The sequence below is a fragment of the Diadema antillarum genome, unplaced genomic scaffold, assembly GCF_040938485.1.
Source record: "Diadema antillarum isolate AM-2024a unplaced genomic scaffold, OU_Dant_1.0 seq00001192_RagTag, whole genome shotgun sequence".
In the NCBI taxonomy this organism is placed as follows: Eukaryota; Metazoa; Echinodermata; class Echinoidea; order Diadematoida; family Diadematidae; genus Diadema; species Diadema antillarum.
The window spans coordinates 147,340-174,059 of NW_027271989.1; the positions used below are offsets into that span (position 1 = coordinate 147,340).

Sequence of the window (26,720 nt, forward strand, 5' to 3'; positions counted from 1 at the left end):
ACAGCAACCTTCACTCTGTTCTAAGACTGGATCTTCATAGGAGACGAGCCATCCTTGATGTGTGGTTGGAGAAAGACGGAATCTCCAATTCCCATTGTGATCCGCGCCATTTACTCCTTTCTTCTGGATGTATTCCATTGCTGAGAGTCGAAGGCCTCTGTGTGCAGACGGACTGAGGCAATTTGCAAGTGGAATAGCAGCCAGGAATGGTTGGTAAGTGTTGTTCTGTTATGGCAAGTAACTATCAATCAATGTACCAAAACCCTGAGTATTATTTTCCTGTATTTGTAGAATATTCTTGAGACATGCTCTCTGCAAAATATTGGAATTTTCGTCACTCTGATTGTTATATATTGGGATTTAGATGTAAATTTTAAAGAGTATTAAAAAAATGGCTTGAATAGACTAATTGATTCTTTCAATTAAATGATCCCGCTATCAATATATATTTTTTTCCAAATAGGCCTACGTCCTGAATAAGTGTGATATATGCAATATATGCGCCCACACAGTCAGCTATTAAGAAACTGATCAACATGGAATCTTGATATTAGTCGTAAAAACATATTTGCCTATGGCTAGAATGAGCATACCTACATCACTACCAGTGCTTACTGAGCAGAACTTCAATGAGCGGAGCACAAGTGCCAAATTATTACAGAGATATGATCTAATTCATCAAAATATTATATACTTTCAGGGGCAATAACAGGTGAATTACGGCTGTTTTGTGTATTCTAGCCGTACACAAATTTGATTTTCAGGGTATTGGTACACTTTAAAGGGGTTATCTCTTTATGCTTGATATATTGCATGGAAAATGCCATCATTAGTAGCTACCAAACTTGAAGGTAGAGAGCTTCAAAGTATACACCAGCCAATCACAGGAAGTATAACACAATTCTCCTGTCTGTATTCTTTCATTTAACCTGAACTGTTTCATGGCAACTATGTATCCATGGTTTGATGTATCCTGCGATATGCTGGTTTTGGAGTACTTTCGATTACCTCTTTTGCATGTTTCGCTAACGAAATTCAGCAAACTTTACCTAACTAGGCAGATACTCCTCTCAGTTTCTATTTATAGTGTGTTCGTTTCTGACATGGAGTTCTCTATTAAGATTGTGTAATGCATATCTGAAGGTATCTAATAGATGAAGTGAAAGTAGGAATACTAATACCTAAAGGCAATTGATCTGTTTTTAGAGTAGTTTTGTTTCATTTCATAACAAGAAACCACTGGCAGAGCTTGCCGTTTTAGAAACCGCTGCATATCAGAAGTATGCGGTAAATGTCTATTTCTGTGAACAGTATACAAGGGCTTGCTTGTTCAAAGATATCTGTTTTGAACCGCCCTCTCCTCTTCTTGATCATTACTTTCTTGAGTAAATATTTTCAAGAGGTTTTAGGAGTTCAAAAAATCTCAGCATGAGAAGAGTTCTGTGACTTCTTAGACCAGCCAGCCAGCAGCGGGAGGTCTGTCTTCAACCGTGCCATTTTTTTCTGCTCTTCATCTCCCATCATTTCGACTCTAATTTTCTGCCTGAGACATTTTCTGGCTAATACTGCTAATACCCAACCCAGTGTGTGGGGTTGTAGTACTTCACACATCATTAAGAGTAAAAAAAATGAAGAAAAAAAAATCTGCAGGTTTGGTAGCACATCATGCATGTTTGTATACTCCCATGGGACCATTTAAGTATGTACTGTTCCTTTTATTGTGTTAAAGACTCTCATGGTTTAGTGGCAAGTTATTGTTGTAGTGGGAAACTGAGACAAATTTGTCTGAACATGATTAGATATCCAAATTCCTTTAAAACTGTGATATACTGCAATTCAGTAAAATTTAAGATACAACTCTGCAATTTGCTGAAGTCCAATTCCATTCCAAACTTTTCAGAGGATTACGTGCATCTCTTATTAAACTGTAATTGTTTCGGGAGTTTTGTCTTTTTTTGTGTGGATAAAATAAAGAGACCAAATTGTACCACACAAGTTCTTAAAGAGGTCACAGAAGTCATTCACAAGTGTAGCTTTCATTTGCTGGATTTAAAAGACTAATTACATTTACTGTATCACCTCACATCTACAGCAGAGTATTACTTTGCCAAGTATTGCATAGTGAAGTCACATGACTCACGACTTCAAAGGTACTTGTGAGAGGCATTTTTTCCCCTGTGTCCCCTTGTCAGTAAATCTGTTACTGTATTTAGATTTTTATTGCCTATGCGATTGACTTTTCAGATCAAAGTTTCAGACAGTTTCTCTTAACATTCATAATCTCAGTTCTCTATAAGTATTCAGTGGCTTTTAATAGGTACAGTGGAAACTCGATATAACGAGATGGTCGGGACCGAGTCATTTTCCTCGTTATAGCCGATATCTCGTTATATCAGTAGGCATAAAAGAAGGCATAAAATAAAGACATTAATTTTCACATGTGGGACTACCCATCATATTTCAATCAATACTGATAACTTGATATTGTGTGTGAGGGAATTACTCACCTTTATGGGTAAGAAGATGTTTTTCGCCAAGGAAATCCAATATCAAGAATGTGTTTCTTATTAATTGTAGATGTTTGAATTTGTAAATTTATATAGCTTGCGATTGTATCAATACAAGATCGTCTGTGGATTGGTATGTGGTTATCGTATGGGTGTGTGTTGTGTGGAAAGCTTGAATATGGTCTGCACAATGCTGTGTGTGTATAATGTGACACATTCTGTATGTACATTATGACTGCGTGTGTGTGAAGACGGGGAATTCCCTAAGTAGAAGGCCAATCACAGCATCAGATTTCCTCACACCTGCTAAACGTCATGATGATGTCATGTATACATATGGCCGTCCCACTACTTTAAACCTTCTGCATGTATCAGTGTGCGTGCACACACACACTTCACACGTACAACACGCAGTGCTAGCTGGAGTGCTTAATGATTATGTGTGTGCAAGACAGTTTTTGGCGCATCAAGCTTTACAATCTCGGAAGATATAGCACAGGCGAAGTAAAGCTTTACCGAAGGCATTTTGCTTTACCTCGCTATATCAGGTTTGATTTACTATGTTTTTCTTTGTTTGGAAGTCACAAAATTTATCTCGTTATAGCAGTTATTTCGTTATAGCCGATCTCGCTATAAGAGTAGCATTTTACATAAGACTTGTGTGGAAGGAAATTTGGGACCGAGAAAATTTCCTCGTTATAACCGATATCTCGTTATAGCAGTGTTCGTTATACCGAGTTTCCCCTGCATATCTGCAAAAACCCTTGCTTATCATTTTCCTGTTCATGAGGAATTTTTCCTGAGCTTTATGCCGTATCTTGTTGGGCGGATAAAGGGAAGAACATTGCCTCCTTGCCCCTGAAATACTGAGATAAACAGCTTTTCTATTCATTTCCTTGGCTTTCTGCCTCTTGAAAATTCTGCTTTTCAAAGAAATATCAGCATATTCCCCCTCCCCCTATAATCAGCCTGTGTTTATGCCTGAGTTTGCAAAAAAATAAATAAATAAATGAATAAAAATATTTCTATTAACCTTGTGAGGATAAAATGAATTTGCTATAACGCAGGATTCTCATAGACACCTGCCCAAGTGTACTTGACACTTCATAATGTTTCAAATTGGGAAAAGCTTAGCAGCATGGTCATTTACAAGTATTGTCAGAGTTTCTCGTATTATGTGGATATGAAGTCAAGAAAAATATCTGGGCTGAAAATATGATTTAGATGGTTAGAAAAGAAATATACCTAAGTGATCAGATGTACAATATATTTCCCTTCGATATAGACAGTACTATCGTAAACTATTCTTTATTAAACAGTACATGATGTGGTGATGATTTTTCATACCTAAATACTATGCCAGAATTCCATTGATATGTGTGAAACAATCTATGTTCTTTGAAAATCAGCCATAAATGTTTCCTCAGAGTTCTTGTTCTTATCGTGTGCACAGTTAAGGATTTAATAGAGGGAGAATTTACAGATATTTCAGAGGATTATAACAAAGCTTTAATATTTTGTCAAATCTCTTTCAAAGGTCTGCCCAAAATGTTACTTGTTCTCCCCCCCCCCCCCCAGAAAAAAAAAATCAACAACAAAACAAACAAGTACTTATGAAGGGATGAGTTTTGTAGTGGTTACTGATTTCCAAATTTCTTGGTGATTTTGCTAAACAATTATGTGTATCATTACATCATTTTGAGTTAGAGATTTTCTCAGCCAGACTATTTAGCCAAAATTAATTTCTTATCTATAATCTTGTATCTGCCATAGACCTGAATTAATCGGATGGATTTGATAACCAATGGAAGTTGAATGTTGCATCTTTTTTCAAACAGTTTTGTGTGAGGGCTTTGCTTGATTGACAATGAATGCTAAAAATGTTGATAATCCTGTATTGGAAAGAGACACACAAAAGTCACACCTATGATATAACCTGGGATTGAGGAATGAGATGTGACTATAGCATGAATGATACCTGAACTGAGTGCATTTTGAAGGATTTCTTTTTGAAACATTAACCTCAAAGGTAGTGAGTTTCTCCTTTGTTGTGGTTTAATGCACAAGTGGCTCATCATTCTGGTCCTTTTCCTCCTCTTTTTATCACAACCTTCCACACTTTTTTTTTCTTTTAACAGAGTATGCATTGATTTTTTTTTTCTTTTTAAAATCTGGTCCAGATCTGTCACTAATCCATTGTTGAATCATATTGAGGTCGCACTATTTGAGCGTGTTGATGCACTTGTTTTGTTTTTGTTTTTGTTTTTCCTTGTGTGATTCCCTCTTATGAAGTTAACCCGTTGAGGACGAGTCCTGAGTATACTCAGGCAGGTGTCTATGGGAAATGCATATTGTAGCAAAATCGGTCTGTCCTTAAGAGGTTAAGGAGGATTTTTTGTTTGTTTTTTGTCAAGGATGGCATTAATGAAGGTGTCTTTATTTAGAGAGATTTTTGCAGAGATGTCGCCAGATTTTTTATGGTGATCAGCCTCCAAAGTGTACAGGCTGTGCTGCAACATGGCTTTTGTGTCTCTGTCTCCCAGCTACCAATAATGAGTGAAGGATATGAGACACAGTTGAGGAAAGCTTCACAGTTTGCGTAGTCATTTTTTCTTTGTAATGTATGCATACCGAGTGGTTACATAAAAGCACAATCTGTGCTAAATGTGAGTGTGAAGAGGTGATGAGGGAGGCAGGAATGACCACAGATGCAGAGATGCCAAGTTCAAAAAACTTTTATGAGTGAGATTTTTATGACTCGGCGTCTCGGCGCTCGCGCACATGCGCACGAGAAAGAAGAGGGTGTCCCCCTCCCATGGTAGGGAGCTTTTTTAATTATTAGCTCTTAATGATGCTATCTGGTGCATACATAAGTGACTATTTTTTACTAATTTTGAAAGGCAAAAGGGAAATATACCTTCAATTGCAACTATCACTTTAATCCTTTGAGCTATGCTCCTTATTTTTGGCCCAAATTGCAGACTTCTTCAGATGCGTGAGAAAAATGGGTGCCATGCGTGAGATCGTGAGACAGACCCTAAATGCTTGAGTCTCACGCAGAATGCGTGAGACTTGGTAGCTCTGCAGATGACGGTTGTCCGAGAAATGCAAATGGATGAATTATATAGTTGGGTGGCAAATCGAATGTCATTTGTCCATGCTATTAGAGTTCAAGATGACAGCAAAGTTGTAGTGTTATTGGTTATTGAATGGATCATATAAATTTGCATTATAAACATACCACAAATTCCCTACGTTCATATAATTTACACAACAGTAGGCACAATTATGGTAGCTAGAAGCAGTAATAGTGTTGCTGTAGTGTAATACTGTGGTGTTACTATTGTGTTACTGCGGTGTTGCTGTAGTGTTGCTGTCTCATGGGGTAGTCTCAAAACTCTTTTTCAAACAGGTTGGTAATAGGGTACTAAGTATTCAAATTTATGGACAGTTTTACCTGAGAACCTAGTAACTGTAGCCATTGTATTCACTTTCATGATGATATGATTAATAGTATCACTGTAACTATTCTATTCAATTGATAAGAATTCTGTGGTGTACAGTGTAGCATCACATTGTATAGTGTTGACCAGTATTGTACTGCATTGTATTGTATTGTGCTGTATTTCTTTGTATTGAATGAATAAACTGGTCTGTTAAATAAATTCATCGTGCAGTTGATGATGACGATGACATATTTGCATAATGTTGCAAGATAAACTAAAATTGCAATCTACCACCGACTGACATAAAAAAAAACACACACATGGCTGTAAAAAGATTTACTTAAGTCTTCAGTAAAAGAGCGTATAAAAATGGAATTGGAATATAAGTGAATGAGGATAATTGGAAATCTATCATTGCATATCTTCACAGTGCAATTAGGAACCTTATTGAGATACAAGTTATTAGTAACTTTATGAGTTACGACTTATTTGGTTTGCTGATCAAGTGAGCAGCAGACAATCATTAAATTCACAAAATTCACATTGATGTGAGTCATAGTCATTGGATAATATTGCTGATGCCGCTTTTCAATTTTACTGACATTGTCTTTTTTCTTTTAGCTGTGACCCATATTTTTACTAAGAAATCATCTTGTCCGTGTAAGCTCTGGCAAAGGTTTTCCTTTACAATGTTTTAATCTCTCTAAGTTTTTTTTTTTTATGGGCAACAAATTGCAGAATACTTTTAATGATAGAAAATAAATGCAAGCTTACTCTTCATCGCATTATCATCTTTGAAAAACTTCGATATTTTTTCAAAGTGTATTTGTTCATTTTTATGTATTGAGCATCAGAAGCACAAATATTCTTTTCCAAACATGTGTTGAAATGCACTTTACATTGGATTCAGAAGTACATGCTTGTAAAAACGTGAAAATAAGCTGTAATCACCAATCACAAGATCTTGCCTTTTTAGCAAGTTTGAAAATTTTGAGTCTGGAATAGCCGGGACGTGAAAAAAAAAAATCCAGGTACTCTGTATTGAAACTGACATTGAAAAGCTGTGAGATATAGATTGGTATGATCCATGCATGGGTAAACTAATAGCATTTATACACTGTGTACTTCTGAGCCAGCTCATGGTGTTAGAATGGAAGAAAAACATACATCGCTGACCCACTCTTTTCCATGTTTATTTTGTTTCAAATGAGGCAAATACCAACGAGATGACCCTCGGGTCACACTAAGCAAACGTCAAGCAGATAGGAGGGAATGTTAGGAGTGAACTTGTCTTTGCCTACGGGATGAGAAACACATGTTACATTTTACCCAGCGGGAGAAGGATAAAAGACCCAGGGCATTTCGCAGAGATTGCCACATACTACATCCACAGGATATTTTTGATATCTGTTTTCGGCATGCATGTATTTAGATATCAATATGATTTGACATGGACTTTGGAATGTGTATTAGGAAAGGGGGGGGGGGGGGGAGGAAGGGTAGGAGTGGGGATGAGTTAGGTGGGAGGAGTTTATTATCGGTGTTGACCGTACGTGTTTACACTAAAATTACCTCATGCATCCTCAGAAGTGTAGAGATTCATTCGGAATATAGTCGTGTTTAGATGTGGTGAACAAAGCATGGTTTGGATTTAGATTGAAACCTCAACCTGAGAACATGTTCTTTCGTTGTAAGAAAACCTGACAAAAAGTTGAGATCTGAAAGAGTAATGAATGTTGGTGTATTGTTTGTGTGTGCATTTTTTTTTCAGATTTTCTGAAAAAGCGGACCTAGCTTCCCCTTTCTCAAGGAGGTAAAATCTACTCACTGTCTCAAGAACACATGTTCACCAAACGGATCACATTTGATGAACTTCTTTGTACTCTACTGGTAAAGCATGATGGGATTAGTAACATTAGTTGCATTTACACAGACAGAATAGCGGCATAATGATTGGGATCAAAATACCAAGGTTTCTTTGCACCTGTTTAGAAAGCCAAGATGTCCCACTAATTGCTATTTGCAATGATTTGTTGACCAAACTGCACATGCCCGAAATCTACTGAAATGGTAACCCTTGCCCTTGTATTCGTGTGCTTGCGTGATGTGTGTTTGAATGACAGGATGAGGTACAAAGCAATATCTCGAACTATTGCAATGATTCTGAAATAACCACAAGATTTCTTGGGGTTTAGATCGCGATGCTGATTGCATTATTAGATTTATTTCCATGGATTTTTATGTCTACACTGGAAAAAATCTGAAGACCTGGATTGGTACGTAAATCTCAAGATTTGTATCCTGCTAATCCGTATCAGTGTGAATACCACAATTTTGTGATGCTCAAGCTGTGCTTTCTTATTCTATCATTTAGGCCTACAAGTTAACTGCTTAGCTCAAATTTCACCAAAAATTCACTGTCATTTTTTTTTAAACTGCTGAGATGTACAGTGTATCTGAGAAAGAAGGTAAAGTTTCTGCTCTGGTGCAGAGAGTGATCTTTGACCCCCGGTGCAAGCACAACTTGTTGGCCCAAGTGTGAACACCTCTAATGATTGTCAGCAAAAATATCATTGTTGACAGTCAGAAGTACCCCTAAGGGCTTTTTACACTTGTAAAATTTTGCTTAGCCCCGGACTAACGGTGGGGCTAAGGGGGGGCCTTAGCCCCACCGTTGGTACGGGACTATCCTTAGCCCACTTTCTGTTTACACTCGTTTTTGCCAAAGTGGGCTAGCCCCACCGATAGTACGGTACTATCTGGCCCTGCAAAATAGCAGGGGTTAGCACCGCAATTGCGGTGCTAGCACCGCAATTGCGGTGCCAAGCAAGTAAGTGTAAACAGAACGAAAAAATAATCCTGGGCTAAGCGACGGAGACGAAGTCCGACCCTCACTGACCAATCAGAAACGAGGTAATCAAGTGCTGCCGGTGCGTGCGTGTACGTGTACAGTACACAGCGTAATTATGAATATTCATGTGGTTTGGAAAGTCCGGGGCTAAGAAATATGAGTGTAAAAAGGTCAGTTTTCTCCTTAGCCCCGGACGAGAGATAGTACGGTACTAACTGGCGAGTGTAAAAAGCTGAAAAAATTGGTACGGGACTAACGATAGTCCTGGGTCAGAGAAAGTCCGGGGTTAAGAAACACAAGTGTAAAAAGCCCTCTAGAGACTTTGCAAAAGGGGTTAGCTGTTCACTTTTTTGTATTTTTTGCAGTTTCTGAAGAAAAAAAAAATGAAGAATTGAAAATGACATGAGTGAGTGATTGATTTCTAAAGAAGACAGGCACGGGGGTTAGTGACACCCATTACTTTTCTGTACTATTCCACCCCTGCTAATGATGCTGTGTCATTGAATTGCTGCAACCTTTGATATTCATTCTCAAGGGATTAGAATATGTTTTGATCTCCTGGTGTTTTTCTTTCTTTTGAGGCAAGAGAGGGACAGATTGTGGTAGAATGGAGACTTATTTGAAGATGATAAAGAGGTATGTAGCTGTTACGAAAGCTGCTGCACTTTATTGGGGGACAGGTTGCGATAATGCATGTGAGAAGACAACAGTGAATCAAACCTTGAGCAGTAGTTCAGCTGACATTTTCTCAACCTTTCATCTGAAGAAGAATGCTATTTCAAATGGCATTGGTGGTGTAGAAGCAATAATCAGCAAGAATTAAAAAAATGTCACTTGTGTGGTCAGTGATGACAGGTTTTTTAGCTCACCTGAGCCAAAGGCTCAAGTGAGCTATTGCGATCGCCCTTCGTCCGGCGTCCGTCGTGCGTCGTCCGTCGTCCGTCGTCCGTCGTCCGTCGTCCGTCGTCCGTCGTCCGTCGTGCGTAAACTTTTTACATTTTCATCTTCTTCTTGAAACCCCAAGACCGATTTTCATCAAACTTGGCAGGTAGCATCCCTAGGGGGTTAGGAACTCAATTTGTTAAAATGGGCACCATGCCCCACCCAGGGGGCCCCCAGGGGGGCCCAAACCCCCCAAAATTAAGGAATCTGTAAAAATCTTCTTCTCTAGAACCAGAAGTGATAGAGCTAAGTTAATACTATGAGTTAGTACATTGATGACTGTAGTTTCAAGTTTGTTCATGGCAAAATTAGGGGTGCCCCCCTTGGGACCCAGGGGAGGGGGGTGGGGAGGGGTTCTAATGGGGCCTAAATTGTACATTTTCATCTTCTTCTTGAGAACCCCATTACCAATTTTCACCAAACTTGGCAGGTAGCATCCCTAGGGGGTTAGGAACTCAATTTGTTAAAATGGGCACCATGCCCCACCCAGGGGGCCCCCAGGGGGCCCAAACGCCCCAAACTTAAGGAATCTGTAAAAATCTTCTTCTCCAGAACCAGAAGTGATAGAGCTAAGTTAATACTATGAGTTTGTACATTGATAACTGTAGTTTCAAGTTTGTTCATGGCAGAATCAGGGGTGCCCCCCTTGGGACCCAGGGGAGGGGGGTGAGGAGGGGTCCTAATGGGGCCTAAATTGTACATTTTCATCTTCTTCTTGAGAACCCCATTACCCATTTTCACCAAACTTGGCAGGTAGCATCCCTAGGGAGTTAGGATTTCAATTTCTTAAAATGGGCACCATTCCCCACCCAGGGGGCCCCCAGGGGGGCCCCAAACCCCCAAAATGAAGGAATCTTTAAAAATCTTCTCTAGAATCAGAAGTTATAGAGGTAAGATAATACTATGAGTGAGTACATTAATGACTGTATTTTCAAGTTTGTTCATAGGAGATCAAGGGGTGCCCCTCTTGGGGGCAAGGGGGGGGGGGTTGGTTGGGAAGGTCCAAATGGGGACCTGAATTGTACATTTTCATCTTCTTCCTGAAAACCTCATGATGTATTTTCATCAAACTTGGCAGGTAGCATCCCTAGGGGGTCAGGATCTCAATTTATAAAAATGGGCACCATGCCCCACCCAGAGGGCCCCAGGGGGCCCCAATCCCCCCCCCCCCAAATTAAGGAATCTTAAAAAATTTGGGCCCTTATTGTACAGTTTCATCTTCTACTTGAGAATGCCTGGTCAAATTTTGGTAGAGCTGTGAATAATTTAGATTAGTGACTGCGTGAAAGGTGAACTTGCGATACTCAGGTGAGCGCTAGACCCGCAGGTCTCTTGTTTAAGATTATGATAAAAGATCCTCAAATGAGCTGTCTTGGAGCTCATATTATCACAGACATCACTAGAGATGCCAATGTTTAATTTGACCTTAATTTGATGTACTGTTTTATGACAAAAAATGCTGCAGGTTTCTTGGATTACTATTTTTTCATAATTGTTTCACCACACATGGCTGTTGCAGGAAAGGTAAAAATACTGTTTTCTTCCGAAAATATGCCTTTTCAGCCATTCTGAGTACTGCAGTGCTGTTTCAAGGTTAGCATTCCTGCATCACCTTGCATCAACCTCTTCAAAGGCCAAGACATATTGGGATAAAGATATGATTTTGGTAGCTAGAAGTGATATGATATGAATCAGTTTATCAAAAAACCTTTAAATTTGTTTTTCTCAGAGGATATGCAATGATATTTGCATTCCCCAATATTCCCACTACAGAGTCTGTGCAAAAATTATAAATGAATGACATTCTCGCACACACACAAGCACACACACTCACACATCCTAACCTCTTTCCACACATGTTACCCCACACAAGCACATGCACACGCGCACCTATAATGATAGTAATTATAATGGTTATTTGTATGGCACGTTATATCCATAGAAGGGTTCAGAGCACTTAGAAAGATGTGAAAATTGAAAATTATACAAATATGGAACAATGCACAACAAACAAATAATAGGCCCTATAAAACAAATCAAACTACTTATAATAGTTATATACCCCACATTTAAAAGGTGTTAATTCAATTTTTATTCCCTGTAAATACATTAACCAGTTAAGTATTTGGCTGATTTTGCTATAGCATGCATTTCCCATAGACACCTGCCAAAGTATAATCAGGACTAGCCTTCAACGGGTTAATGATATGAGTTTCCCAAATGTCTATTAAATATCAATTCATATATCTAAGGGCTACCTCAGCTGGTTCAGTAAATTGACCAGAAGAATGGTTGGGGGAGGTAAAGGGTTAATAACGTGTGTCTCATTTTTTTTTTTTCAGAGGAAATACTGGAATTCCTACCAAATTCCAGATGATATTGTTTTCTTATCCCAGAGGACATAGTACCATCTGGCTATATGTAAAATTCACAGCACCCTCCTAAGGACATCGTTCAAATCCATAGCTGCTAAGAGCATGATGACATTCAATACCACCGCCAAAAGTGGGATGGCAAATGTTAGATGGGTTTGACGCAAATCCCACATCAATATAACCCCAGAATTTCGATCTCGCGTAGAGTTTGATTTGTATCACGTGCAAACTGGGCCAGTATGGGCTTTGCTCCAGTTGCGAGTGTGCAGATAGTCTTCATTCTCAGACACAAACTGGTTTCATCATGTCTATCAAACTGCAAGTTTGTAGAACCATTACGATGCAATGGAGATTGTTGTAATTTCCTCTGAAATTTTTACTCTACCTTTTAAAATGATAGTGATGAATATCTAAAGTCATAACAAAAACAACAAAATGAAGTTTGATCGCAAAACGGGGTGAGCACCATTTTAAAACATTTTCAAGTAATTGTCCATCATTGGATAGAGTAAAATGAAACCTTTCCAGTGATACCTGTTTTGTTACATAACAAGGCATATTCTTGTAGTTATATTGAAACAGATCTCTCATTTTTAAAAATTATTTTCCTTGTTTTTAAGCAGCTTTAATCACAAATATCTCAAATTAACACAAGTGGAGTTCACTCGTTTTTCAACCAAGCTTTTCAAATATACTGTGCAAGTCTACATTAATGTGGTTTCTTTAACTTTGATGATTTCTGCATTCACTAAAATGATGAAAATACAAAGATCTTTGCTGTTACTTTTTGTATGCCTATGCCACGAAGTGGTGCCGGAAGCAGTATTTGCAGTATCATTTAGTTAGGCCGACTATTTTTTTTTTTTTTTTGCGAAAAATTTGCAGGCACATTTTTAATGGAAAATGTTGTTTTTCCCCACAGTGTATTACTATACATGTCTATTGCAGGAAAGGTAAAAATGTGATTTTTCCTGGAAAAATATACCTTTCAACCCTTAGAATACTGCAGTGCTGTTGACAAGGTTGGCACCCTTGCAGAAAAATCACACGAGGAGACCTTAAAGGGATAGTACAGTTTTGGTCGAGATGAGAATTAGGCTTTTAAAATTTTGCAAGATACCAAGAAAACACTTATGATATTGTACAGAGCCTACCATTTTAAGAGGAATTCAAAGTTTATTTGATGAAAATCGGGTTTGGAATTACTGAAACACCCAAAAACAAAGTAAAACATAGCGATCGTTACAAAGTGTGGGTCCCACACTTTACTAGAATCGTTCTTTTTTGGATATCTCAGCCATTTCAAAAACCAAGTTTTATCAAATAAACATTGAACTCCTCATAAAATTCCATGCTCTTTCATATTTCATATGAAATTTCTCATTATCTCACCTAAAAATGTTAGAAACCTGAAATTAGGTCTCAACCAGAACTGTACGATCCCTTTAACCCATTAAGGACGGGCTGATACTGCTACAACACACATTTCCCATAGATACCAGCCTGAGTATATTCAGGACTCATCTTCAATGGGTTAACCTGTTCTGTGCCAGCTTCCATTGTCCCAATGGTGTGATATGTACCTGTACATTGATCTCCATGGAGGCAAGCTGGCAGTACAAACAAGGTATGAAAGTAATCTGGTTGATCAGCTGGTGTAGAAAGCATTAGACTCCAGAGTGCACACATAGGATGGGATGGGGCTTTTCGAGGTGGGGGGGGGGGGGGGGGGGATAGGGTGATAGAGAGATGTTTACATGTGGTGTTGCAAAAATTGTATGATGATGTTCTTTCAGGTATCGTAGAAATGTTTTCCTTTTTGTCTGTAGTTAAAGGACAAGTTCACCTTCATAAACATAAGGATTGAGAGAATGCAACAATATTAGTAGAACACATCAGTGAAAGTTTGAGGAAAATTGGACAATCGTTGCAAAAGTTATGAATTTTTAAAATTTTTGTGTTGGAACCGCTGGATGAGGAGACTACTACAGCTTGTGAGTCATTTGCGTACAACAGTATAAAGAAAATGTATAAGAAAATTCAACATATTTTCATTTTTTTCGCATAATAAAAGAGCACTTGACTTGCCTCTTTCTAAAGGCAGGGGGAATAATATTACCCATAACATTTGTCGGTAACGAGTCAGGGGAATGTGTACTTTTTTCAAAAGATGGAATTTTGTGAAATTCTCTTTATATTTTCCTTATATTGTTGTACGCATGTGACATCGTACACTGCAGTACTCTTCTCATCCAGCGGTTACTGCACAAAAACTTCAAAAATTCATAACTTTTGAACGGATTGTCTGATTTTCCTCAAACTTTCAATGATGTGTTCTACTAATATTGCTACTTTCTCTCAAACCTTATGTTTATTAAGGTGAACTTGTCCTTTAAATAGTACTGTAAGAAAATGAAGACTTTTGTCCCTAATAAAGTGGAGAGAGAATTACTTGTATCTAAAAAAGGAATGGAGAAAATTAGTAGCTTCATAGTAATCATAGCATCTACCCATTATACAAACTCCTTGAATTCATAAATGAATCATTTCATAACAGTTTAAAGGGACTGTACAGTACTGGTTGAGGTAAGGGATTCATGTTTTGAACATTTTTAAGTTAGATAATGAGAAACCTTTTATGAAATATGAAAGAGCATGTAATTTTAAGAGGGATTCAACGTTTATTTGATGAAAATTGGTTTTGAAATGGCTGAGATATCCAAAAAAGTGATAATAATAAAAGGCGACACGCCACAACTTTATTAGGATCTCTTTGTTTCACCTTGTTTTTGAACATCTCAGCCATTTCAAAAACGATTTTCTTCGAATAAATTTTTGATACCCCTTAGAACTGCATGCTCTTTGACATCTCATAGAGTGGTTTCTGAATATCTCGCAAAACGTTCAAGCCTAAATCTTCACCTCAACCATAACTGTACACACCCTTTAAACACTTTTGGTGCCAAATTGGCATCTTTACAATAGAGAGTATGAGAGACTGCAAAGCAGAACACAGTCATTCGAAGAGAAGCAGTCTCTTTTCCTGAATACCTGCTTTATTGTCTTGGTCATATTGACGTGCGAAATAGTGCTGCAAACTGACTGGTAGTAGATACCAGCATCGATGGAGGTATGTGGGTTTATAAAGAAAATTATTGCTATCGATTGCTTTTTGTTGCAACTGTCTTGTCAGTATGAGGTAACCAAGTCATGATTTGGTTTCCATGACCAAACCCTACTTGAACACACCTCGGTTCTCATGTGACTTGTATCTATCATTTTGTAGTATATAATGAGAGAATATAGAGCTCATTGCTATAATTTTTTCTCTGTTTTTCATCAAAAACATGTTTGTCGAAGGTTTTAAGATGGTGTAAAGTCTGAAAAACAAAAGCTCCCACCCACCAAGTTTAGGATCCTGCTATGGACTTGAGAGCAGTGTGACCCTATTGCCTTGTCTGGAAAGGATCAAGAAGTATAAAGCTCTACCCTGATGGTAGGCAGAATGGCCTCTCCTGGGCCCGTGGTAGGGATGCTGTGTTCAGTTTCAGTTCTGCAAATGCCAAGTTTATTGTTAATGAGTGACTTTGAGAAAGATAAGGGCAGGGGTATGGCTGGGGGTGGGGTTTAGATAGGATGAGGGTTAGCTGGGGATGGGGGTTAACTTGGAGTGGGGGAGGGTATCTGGTATTGGGATAGCTGTAGGTGGGGATAGGGCTAGCAGAGCTGTGAAGTCCCTTAATTGCTGCAGGCAGCAACCTGAAAACTTCACTATCTCTTCATGTCTATAGGTAAGAGAATATAAAAATATCCATAATTTAGGACTTTTTCTGTTCTATGTTAGATGTACCTATTATGTAAGTATTTCCTTTATTGCTGTTTGGTGGGGAAAAATTGTTATATGTATAATAGCCAGAATAGAACTGCATACACATGCTTCATCAAGGTATGCCAACAACCTACATTGTAACTTGAATTTGGCAATGATGCTACTGGATTCCGACTACTGAATAATTCATGAGAGCTTGGCGGGGCGAGGTGAGACCAGCCTGATAAAACCCATCTCCCTTGAAATTGAACAGTAACTGCTTCTGGGGTGTTGGTCAACACATGAAGCCACCTGATGCCGTTGCTGTGCGAGTATTGTGCAGCTAATGCATGGCCTTCGTCCTAATTAAAACACTCATCCAGATTAAACCTTTTCTGAACCATTCCCCAACATACCATGGACATTGTATTCAACCAATTATTCGATTCAGGTTTTATGAATAAGCCAGAAATTAGCTAAACTGCAGCAATTGGTTAGTGATGTTTTCTTTGTAGAATTGGAATGGAATTCAATACACCATGTTTTTTTTTCTCCTTCTTCTCCTTCTTCTGCTTCTGTACCAACTTTAAAGACTAGTGATATCATACAAAAGTAAAAAACAAAAACAAAAAACAAAACAAGACAAAGGAATTTTTTCCAGTCATGTATTTAGTTTTGGCTAAGGTGATTTTGGTGTAACTCAATATCTGTGACAGATATAATGCATGGATATTTAGGAGGTTTGCAAATCAGGGCTTTGGTACCTATATCCATAGCAGTCATTTTCTGTCATATGTCCCTCTACCACATAACCCATGCAGACAATAAAAGCCGAGAATACGTAGAAGTCAGTTACTTCCACTGAAAAGTAAGATATTTGTTGTTTGTTTCAATCCAAAAAGTTTTACACATGTTATCTAAACTCCAGTTTGACTTTCAAAGTTTAAGAATGCTTCAGAATTGGAACCTTTTCCTTTAAATAAATTTTATTGTCTTTCTGTGGTAGATACATGTATAAGAGAATAGGATGGGACTAAAATCATATATTTTTGGAAATTTCTGAGGCTAGAGATTTGGAAAGGTACCAAAATCAGAAAATTAATTACTGTTGAATTTAGCAAGCTTTTGTGGTGACAGGCTATGTATGGAGAGTCCAGGGATGGTTGTCTTGGATGCAAGGGTCCAAGTAAAGTTCATCTGATGTCATTTTTTGAGGGAAGACATCACTAATTCCCACTAATCTACCACAAAATTTGGCGTGTGCCTAGTCATACCCTATTCATAGGATCACCCACCCATCCACGCGAAAACGCTTGATCCCCACTTGGCTTCCCTTTTTGCCACCTGCCGCCCACTGCTTTCTCAGAAATGATCCACCTGTATTAAACTGAACTTGACCCCCTTTATTCAGCAGGATTGGGAAAGAAATATGATATGCACATTTGTCTTACCCATACTTGGAAGAATGCACTCCACTGTACTTTGCAAACCTTTTTTTGCTAGTTTTTTATTAAATAGTTTTTATGAATAACCCTCCAAACTTTTATTAATGCCCCAAGACTACTTTTAAAAGTTTTGACATAAGAATGTATGTCAAGAGTTGCAAAAGGGCTTTTTACACTTGTGTTTCTTAACCCCGGACTTTCTCTGACCCAGGACTATCGTTAGTCCCGTACCAATTTTTTCAGCTTTTTACACTCGCCAATTAGTCCCGTACTATCTCTTGTCCGGGGCTAAGGAGAAAACTGACCTTTTTACACTCGTATTTCTTAGCCCCGGACTTTCCAAACCACATGAATATTCATAATTATGCTGTGTACTGTACACGTACACGCACGCACCGGCAGCACTTGATTACCTCGTTTCTGATTGGTCAGTGAGGGTCGGACTTCGTCTCCGTCGCTTAGCCCAGGATTATTTTTTCGTTCTGTTTACACTCACTTGCTTGGCACCGCAATTGCGGTGCTAACCCCTGGTATTTTGCAGGGCCAGATAGTACCATACTATCGGTGGGGCTAGCCCACTTTGGCAAAAACGAGTGTAAACAGAAAGTGGGCTAAGGATAGTCCAGTACCAACGGTGGGGCTAAGGCCCCCCCCCCCCCCCCCCCCCTTAGCCCCACCGTTGGTCCGTGGCTAAGCAAAAATTTACAAGTGTAAAAAGCCCTAAAGTGAGTCCAATTTCATTCTGAGTGATTCAGTTGCTTTTAAAGTCTTTATAGCTGGAAATATTTTTTTACAGTATTTGAAAACTACAGGCTTCATTGGTAGAGTGGGTATTTCAAACCTCCTTACTACTAGATATTCATTATCTTTGCTGTTTGTATTTTGATCTTTTTTCCAGAAGAAATTCTTTACTTGAGATTCTTTTTTTTTTCAAGTGGAAGTCAGAAGTGGGATGAGTTTCTGTTGTTTCACTGAATAATGGTATTGGTCAATATATCACTTCTCACAGTTCTTCAAGTGTACCATTGAGATAGTGTACCATTGAGATAAATGAAATAAGTTTTGTCCAAAAATTGGAACTCTGTAATTATGCTGTGAGAGTCATCATTAATGAAGAAATACTGCTCTGAGGGTTTCGTCATAGAAAAATACATGCAGCAACAGATTCAATGTCCACATGAATGCTATATATGCAAAATGGTTCAATTTGTCAATTTAGGACTTTGTCCTGCTTAACCCATTGAGGACGAGTCCCGAGTATATTCGGGCAGGTGTCTATGGGAAATACAGGTTGAAGCAAAATCAGTCCATCCTCAAAAGGTTAAGTCAAGGATTTCTTTTATGTGTATGATTGAGCATGAGTTTGTCTTTCTTTTTGTGTGTATGTGTGGTAGGAAGTCAAAGGAGTGTATTGCCATGGAGCCACTTAACTGTAACTCATTCTATTCTTGCAACTGACCACTAGTACTGCAAGCAATACAAATAGATAGATATTATTTTAAATGGACCAAATGTGAAAGGAAAACTAATGGGCTTGCTGGAGAGGTCTCCTAACTCTAAATCGAAAAGAAATCTTTTTGTTGTCTAAATTGACACTGTCCGTCCTGTATAAGTCCTGTGGTAACAGTTGTGAATGTCCTTGCTCCAGGCACTTCCCCAGATAGTCATTTGTGATAATTTTACCCGGGTTAGCAGTGGTTTGCATCCACTTGAAATTAATAGCTTTGACAGAATTGTACAAGTTTTTTTCTTCTCTTATCCATGACTGTATCTCAGGCCAGTTTTCTTCGCGGATGCAGAAAATAGAAGATAAGCTCCATAGACACAGCGATTGCCATGTGCTAGTATGAAGTAAAATCTACCCCAGAAAACTAAAGTGTGTATTTTTTCGATATGACTTCTCACATACTTTGTGAGCCTAACGTTTCGGGAATTGGGTCTTGTCAGGCAGTTTCCTGGAAGTTGTTGAGTAAGAGACGATGACGGAGTAATGAGGCGGACTTATCTCTCTTTAAGAAGGAAAGTTAGCTTTTTTTCCAACTTTGGTGATTATATACAAATTTAGGTATTGCATATTGTTCATGGTTTCAGAAAGCAATATTTTGGTATGAAGGTAATTTTGCAAAAATGACGGATTCAGTTTCCTGGAAGTTGTTGAATAAGAGACGATGACGGAGTAATGAGGCGGACTTATTTCTCTTTAAGAAGGAAAGTTAGCTTTTTTTCCAACTTTGGTGATTATATACAAATTTAGGTATTGCATATTGTTCATGGTTTCAGAAAGCAATATTTTGGTATGAAGGTAATTTTGCAAAAATGACAGTTAACTTCTGTTATTTTAAACAGATACTATAAATCTTATTTCATACCATATTTATGGTTGATGAAAAATTAGATATGCAAGAGCTGTGAGTACGAACTGCAAAACAAAGAAAAAAATATGGCTGAATGCATTTTGGTAGTGGAGACATTACTGTAATGACATATTGAAACTGAATATGCTCATAAATTCTACCTGTAGGTGGTTTCAAAATAAGTCGTGTGATATATAATGTGATATTTAATTCAATTCTGATTTTATGTAGCCGTTTACTGATGCAGAATGACATGAACAGATTGGAGTACCTGGAAATGATTGTGGATAGTGAGAGATGTATTTTATGATTTATAGCACCAGGATATATTGGGATATTACCCTGAGAGAAATTGTGAGAGATGGGGCGAAGAGGGGAGGGGTGCGAGAAGGGAGAGATAAAAGAAGAAAGGGAGGAGGAAAAAAACATTTTGCTACATCAAATGCATCCAGGTGTGACCAGCATCAAGCTGCAAAATTTTGTTTACCAGAAAAAAAAAGAGACAGATTTGGGACATGGTTTTGAATCATGGCTTTTGAAACGTGGTTTTGAAACGTGGCTTGACAGAGAAGCATTCAATGGAGTTTCTCGCCAGTGTGTTTCTTGCTAGGCTCGCTGGGACTGTGCCATTGTGCATCTCATTATGTCCAGCTTGTCCATGAGCAATTGGGTCAAACAGGATGCATGTAACTGTGATATAAAAACAAAAACAAAAACATATTTGAGATTGCGGTTGCATTTATAAGACTGTAGTAAAACATGGTTTTGATTTGCTCCTACACAGTGTGCTTCAAAACCATGTTTCAGAACCTCATTTGTAATCACGACTACCATAATTTATATTTAAATTTAAACCACAAAACACAGTTTCAAAATCATGTTTCTGCATACTGTAAAACCAGAAATATTCACAGCATGAAATTTTCGTGAACTGGACTCGATGACCTTTTTAGCTGCATTAATTTTTTGCAAATTTTCACTGGCATTCAATGCAGCAGAGTAGACAAGAACTATTGCATGCATTTTAATTTTGCGAATCTTGGCTCCTTGTGACATTGGCAGAAATTTTGTGCACATGAAAATTGTTGGTTTTACAATAGCCAGAAAAGTTTACTGTGAATATCTTGGTCTTCAGATATGAATAACCTGTGGAGTCTGAACCTGCCCTTACATGTGATGATTGCTACATGGAGCATTCTGGCAGAGATTTACCACCAAGCTCACGAGGCATGTTAAGTTTTAGATGTGAAAGGGCCCCATTTTTTGGTTTCAGTCAGAGTATCATTGGGGGCGCACACTCATGGTGTGATTTACTCCCATGTGGGTTCACTGTGCCATAGGTTGGGGCTGTCTGGTGCTATACTTTGAACCAGACAAAGGATGGAATGTCTTTTCTTGTAAATGTGAAATAAATGTTTCACAGCTCTTGTTACATTCCCAGAGACTCCAACTCTCCCGTTTTCGACGGGAGATCTCCCGCCGAAAACCATTTTTGCAAAATCTCCCGTTCTCCCGTTTGAGATTTAATATCTCCCGCCCTGGCTCTTTGTCTCCCGTTGGAAAGGATTTCTTACATATTTCTATTGTATGTTGAAAAAATAAGCCTTGTATAGCAAGAGAGAGCATCTAGAACCCTGGGAATTTCACGCTTCGCACACATCAACTTTGAGTCTCCCGTTTGCTAAGGGTTTCAGGCGGGAGAATCTCCAGATCAGAAGGTACTTTGGGTTGGAGTCTCTGCATTCCCCCCCCCCTCCCCTTCTCAACATTAAAGAGAAAACTCTTGTTAGCAAGACCTAGCTATACCTCTTTGCTACAAGGTTCTTGCTTGCTGCGAAGGAAATAAGTTGTGAGGTTTATAGTTAAGTTTATCCATAAGGAGCATTCGCATGGGTATTAGATGGCTTACAGAGATCTCTTTGATATCTATGATGGCATTATCCATCAGATTTTGGAAAGCAAAGCTAACATAAGCATGGATGGTAGATTTAAGTCTATTAATATTTTTGTCTTGGTCCTCCTATCATAAGCCATTATCTCAGTCATGACAAATCATACTTTCTCTTCAGTACCCATTTTCTAAAGACTCGTATCAGAAGCTGTAAAAGTGGATATTTTCGTGAGACTAATTTTTTCGCACTTGGCTGAACCAGAAGAGTTTCGCGTGTTTTTAATTCCGGGGAAACAAGACATCAACTACTAGAACATACAGACAGCAAAAATATTTGCATGCTATTATTTTTGTGCTATAAGATTCAGGTTGCGTGAAATGTGCGAACATTTCCACTTTTACTTCAGAGGAAACAGCGAACATTCTGTTCTGACCTTGAAGCAAGGCTAACCTATGTGAGTAACCTTTGAGATTGAGGTCATTCACCTCTGGAGAAAGGTATCACCTTTGCTGTTTAGGCTCTCAGCAGGGTCACTGGCTAGGGTCGTAGGGTAAGGGAGTAGAAACCGATACCATGTACATACACAGAAAAAAAAATACTCTTGTATCTTGAATATTCTTTTGTAAAGACCCCAGGTAAAGTTTCGAAGTGACATCAATGATTAGATCTATACCTTTAAGGTGAACTGCAATGCAATATCTATTCCAATTATTGTTATTCACCATTCATAACCCCAAATAATTTCAAATGTTTATGATTACTACTGATGGATGATACTGAAAATGAGGTCACCAAAATTTGTCCTTGTAGCAAGCCTGATAAAATCTTGCCATAATTTTCTGTCCAGAAAGGGCAGACATACCTTGGTTTTGAAAATGGGAAAGAACAAAGCTCCCCATTCATTTCAACAGTTTGGATGTAAATCCTCAAATTGGCATCCTTTGGGACACATCAGAATACAGCACTGAAACTGTTCTGTCACTTGGCCATCTGTGCTTGACTAGATCTTATAGCCAGTGGCTTGTCTTAGAGTGGAACAATTCAATTTTTTCCTACTTCAGAATAGTTATTGCAAGTAGATGTGCGAGAGGATTGCAAGAAGATGATGTGTGGTGTAGAATTGTCAACTCTGAAGATATTGAGCAGTGAAATCCTGTCGTGGGACAGCACTGTGCCAGTGTCACTTCTGCGCTTCATTTTGATAACTCTGTAACAAGTGGTGTGAGCAGTCATGAAGCATACAGAGGGATCTCAGTAGTACACTGAACCCAAGATACTCAGTGAATTAAATTTTAACGATGCTCTAGAGTCCCTATAGAGCTTGAAAAACTGCACACACACACACACGCATGCAAAGAATTTGCACACACAAAGGATGTGATGATTTGTTTCTACAACTCGATGGTATTAGAAGTTGTATATATCCACAATATCTCTCAGGAGATGAGATTTTGGCAAGGTAGCCAACAGTCACAAGCAGTTGAAGCAGTTTTTTTTGTCAACCTTAAGACAAAATGATACGTATGCATACTGTATATCCAGTATGAAGATAGAGTCAAACATAAGTCGATCCATATTTGTATTGGTAGTTTTAATGCTAGGTCTACTTAAAATTCATGGAAAGTTTTGTAGTCTGCTTTGTTTTCTATGATCCATTTGTCTAGAAGATGCCTGGAAACTGCTTCTGGACTTTAGAAAATGTCTCGTTGGAAATGTACTATGATTGTTGCATAAACTATGCAAAGGTTACGAGAGTAGGTCTTGGGGAAAAGGGAAGGATATCTCTATCTATGACAGACTATTTTCTTTCTTGATTGGTACCTGCTTGACAAAAGAGTTTCACTGATTCACAGGTAGGAATTCTTTGATTCACTCGATCACTACCCTCTTTTGTGCTCAGCTATTTGGAGACGGGAGCAACTTTGTCCAAGCTAAGGTTGTTGGTAGCCAAGCAAGACCAGTCATTTTATCTCATTCGTCATGTTCGCACCTGAAATGAATGTGGTTATTGTGGAAGTCCTTCATGACTGATTATTCTGTGAGTCTGTATGCAAGACATTGAGTGAAAATAGATTGCTGTAATGCTTTCCAAAATCACGATTTGAGCACTATATTATCTTTTCAATGTTGAAAAGAGTTTGACTTGTAGTTAGGGCTGTATGATTGACTCTTAGTGATCTACTGATATTAAGCCCGACTGACTCAATTGTGTGTTTTTGTCTTTCCATTTCTCTTTGGTCTTCAGGGTCAAATGTCAGCATGGCTAGAACAGAAAGCACGCCCTCTTTGGTGCTGCTTGAACAGTTGATGGACACACCAACTGAGGGCTCTGAACTCAAGTCTTATCCATCTCACAGGAAGAGGAAGAGCTTACCAGCAGAATCATCTTCCGGTAAACTTAAGGACAGATCAAAGTGGCCCCAGGTTCTCTTCCAGGATCTCCTGCGGCCTCGGAGGAAGCAGGAGGTGGTGCCACCAGAACCTATCAATAGAAGGATATGGTGTGACAGTGAAGAGTGTCTCTCTGCCACCCCGTTTGTCAAGATCCAGAGGTTCCCTATCAACGATCAGTGTGAGAACTGTGGCAGAGTCATGAGGGATGCTGCCACAAATACTGGAAGTGTCCAGGAGATTAAAACCACCAGTGCTTCTGATGATGGGAGGTTGGCAGTGCAGGATGGTGATGAGGACACCACAGCTGAAGATCCTCCTTTTGAGGAAGCAGTGGCTGCTGTTGTGAGAAGGCCAAAGAGAGCTGAACAGTCAAATAGCAGCAGAGATAGGTATGCAGATAGGAGGAGTCTTCCAGCAGCCTTAGACTGGTGGTCTGACAAGGTTCTCAAAAAACACAGCTCCAACATAAGAGAGAATGTGAAGAAGTCATGGCTACCAGTGGGTGATACTAATGGCCCTGATGGGAGGCTATCAGTCAGTGACCAGTGCATGCATGAAACTGTTCAAGTTTCCCCTCGCAGGCGTTTTCACACAGCCAGTGACGGGGATTCACTAGGAGCAAGTGAGGCAGTCTGGGAGCGTCTAGATGACATGCAAAGTCTAGCACAGAGAAAAGACATGAAAGACTTCAAGTCGGCTCCAAACCTATCCTATCCATCAACTCAGGTCAACAATGCAGAGTCAGCTAGACTGGCGGCATGGTGGGAAGAGTCACCATTCCCTGTCAGGTCTCAGCGCTTTACATTCCACTCTCATTCCAGCGGCAAGAAGGTGGTCCTCAGGAAGGGTCAGCGCGGTCTGGAGATATCTGGAGACAAGGGCTCCAGGAAGCTTTCCATGAACCTTGCAGATCTTGAGGAACTCATGGGGGCCACTTCAGGATCAGAGGAGGAGATAGAATCGGAGGATGTGCAGACAACATCCACATCATTACTCCTTCCCTATGAAGCACTTGCGGTAGAAATGGATGCATGCACAAACGTCAATCAGTCCAACTCGTCCAAACGTGATTGCAACTCTGGTAGCAGTGACCAAAGAACTAATCAGCACAAAACACAAGCCGAGTCTGTCAGAGAAACCTTAACCAACTCACACTCTTCCACACACAGCCTTCCTCCACCAAAGACTGCTGCAACTCGCTCTTTCTCAACTCCTCAGATCACTGTATCAACTCCCTCATCAACAGGTTGGTCTTTCTCATCCCCTAGCCTAGAGAGTGTCATCCAGGCCCAGTTTCTCAGGAACACTTTTGCCAGCTCACAAGCCATTAACAGGCAACGTTCTACCAGTCTGCCTGGAGATGGTGCACAAATGTCACAGCCACTGCAGGACTCGACAAGGAATGTGGTCACCAGGCGCCGTTCTCAACCTTACGGTGAACAGCAGCGCCACTCCTGGGCAGGATGTCCAAACCCTGTCAGCGGCTCGGTCCTGAAACTGGCCAAGGGGGAGCGGCTATCCTGGATGGGAGTGGTCAGTGAGATGCCGGTCATCCCAGAAGACAAGAACCGGGAGAAGGACAAGGATTCTGAAACTGCTTCCAAACGAGCGTGGCTAGATGTGAGACTGTCCAGATCATCGGAGGAAATCCACCAGGTAATTGTCATACACCTTGCATTTGCACTTAGTTGTCCATATGCTTATACTAAGAATTTAGTCCGGGATGTTTATTTGAGTAAAAGTGCTGAAATTACCTGTAGCAACTTTTGAATAGCATAGGACAATATTAAGAAAATGATATATTTATTGAATTGACTATCATCTTCTAAAGAAATTCTTTCTGAACTGCAAGACAGCAGTCCTCTTCTCTTGGTCATCCTTGCTGTGATGTGGCGGGCATGAAGGTATCATCTGAATTATTTTGTAGTATTGTCAGTCCATATTCTCCTGTATCCTGTATATTTCATGCTGACAAGTCAAAGCTTTTGACTGGGCCAAGCTGGACACGATGGTGACAGGGAAGGACTTGCCAAGGATGAGTATAAAAGCTTTGCTCCACCAGACCTCTTCGGGGAAATTGTGTTGAAATTCCTGATTGGATATTGCACATGGTTGGTTTCTCCTGAGAAACCCAACAATATTTTCACACAAACAGCAGATATTTAGCCAAATACTTCAGTTTACTCTCTGTAGTCAAACTTCTTGGCACCATCTTGGAGAGAAAATGAAAAATTGCTCCGAATATCACTGGAGATGTTTGAAGAACAGTGGTGATATTGATGTCGCGGATGACAAAGTAGTTTTTAATCTCAGCACAGAACAAATAACACTGCGGTTTTTAACCTCTTCAGCTCTGAATAATTTGTCAGCACTCAAATATTTATCCTCTTCAGGCAAAGTGTAAAGTTATTGTTATGTCCACGTGCAAGATTTCAAAAAATGCAAAGTAGGTCAGAATTAGGGCGGTCCTGGTGAACTGTATATTGCAAATTAAGAATTAAGAGCTAGATGTTTTGATTTGTTGCGTGATTTCTGTCCTTGATGTTGATATAAGATTTTATTTTATTTTTTTTTTTTTGGGGGGGGGGGGGAGGAGGGGGATACATGTTATCATACTTTCATTTTGAATCCACCTGTCATGATAGATATCAAAGACATAAGGAGCATATAGAAGATTTTGCACACTGAAAAATATGGTTTTGAAAT

At 39.2% G+C, this 26,720-nt stretch overlaps 2 protein-coding genes across 2 annotated transcripts in view; both read left to right on the forward strand.

Annotated features, from left to right (window-relative positions):
* Positions 1-25,282, forward strand: LOC139744594 (uncharacterized). The gene is made up of 3 exons (XM_071655024.1): positions 1-213; positions 23,866-25,142; positions 25,184-25,282. Exons 1-3 carry the CDS (start codon positions 207-209, stop codon positions 25,280-25,282), a joined length of 1,383 nt encoding a protein of 460 aa, XP_071511125.1. The 5' UTR covers positions 1-206.
* Positions 25,190-26,720, forward strand: part of LOC139744601 (uncharacterized) — a 108,337-nt gene continuing 106,806 nt past the window's right edge. Inside the window, exon 1 of the mRNA XM_071655031.1 lies at positions 25,190-25,670. Coding sequence (XP_071511132.1) covers positions 25,386-25,670 — 285 coding nt within the window. The 5' untranslated portion in view covers positions 25,190-25,385. The remainder of the gene's footprint in view (positions 25,671-26,720) is intronic.

What these genes read in the sequence shown, in the direction of transcription:
- LOC139744594 (XM_071655024.1), top strand. An exon ending in ACAAAACACAAGCCGAGTCT is followed by an intron (nt 25,143 to 25,183) that starts GTCAGAGAAACC and finishes TTCCACACACAG; the next exon opens with CCTTCCTCCACCAAAGACTG.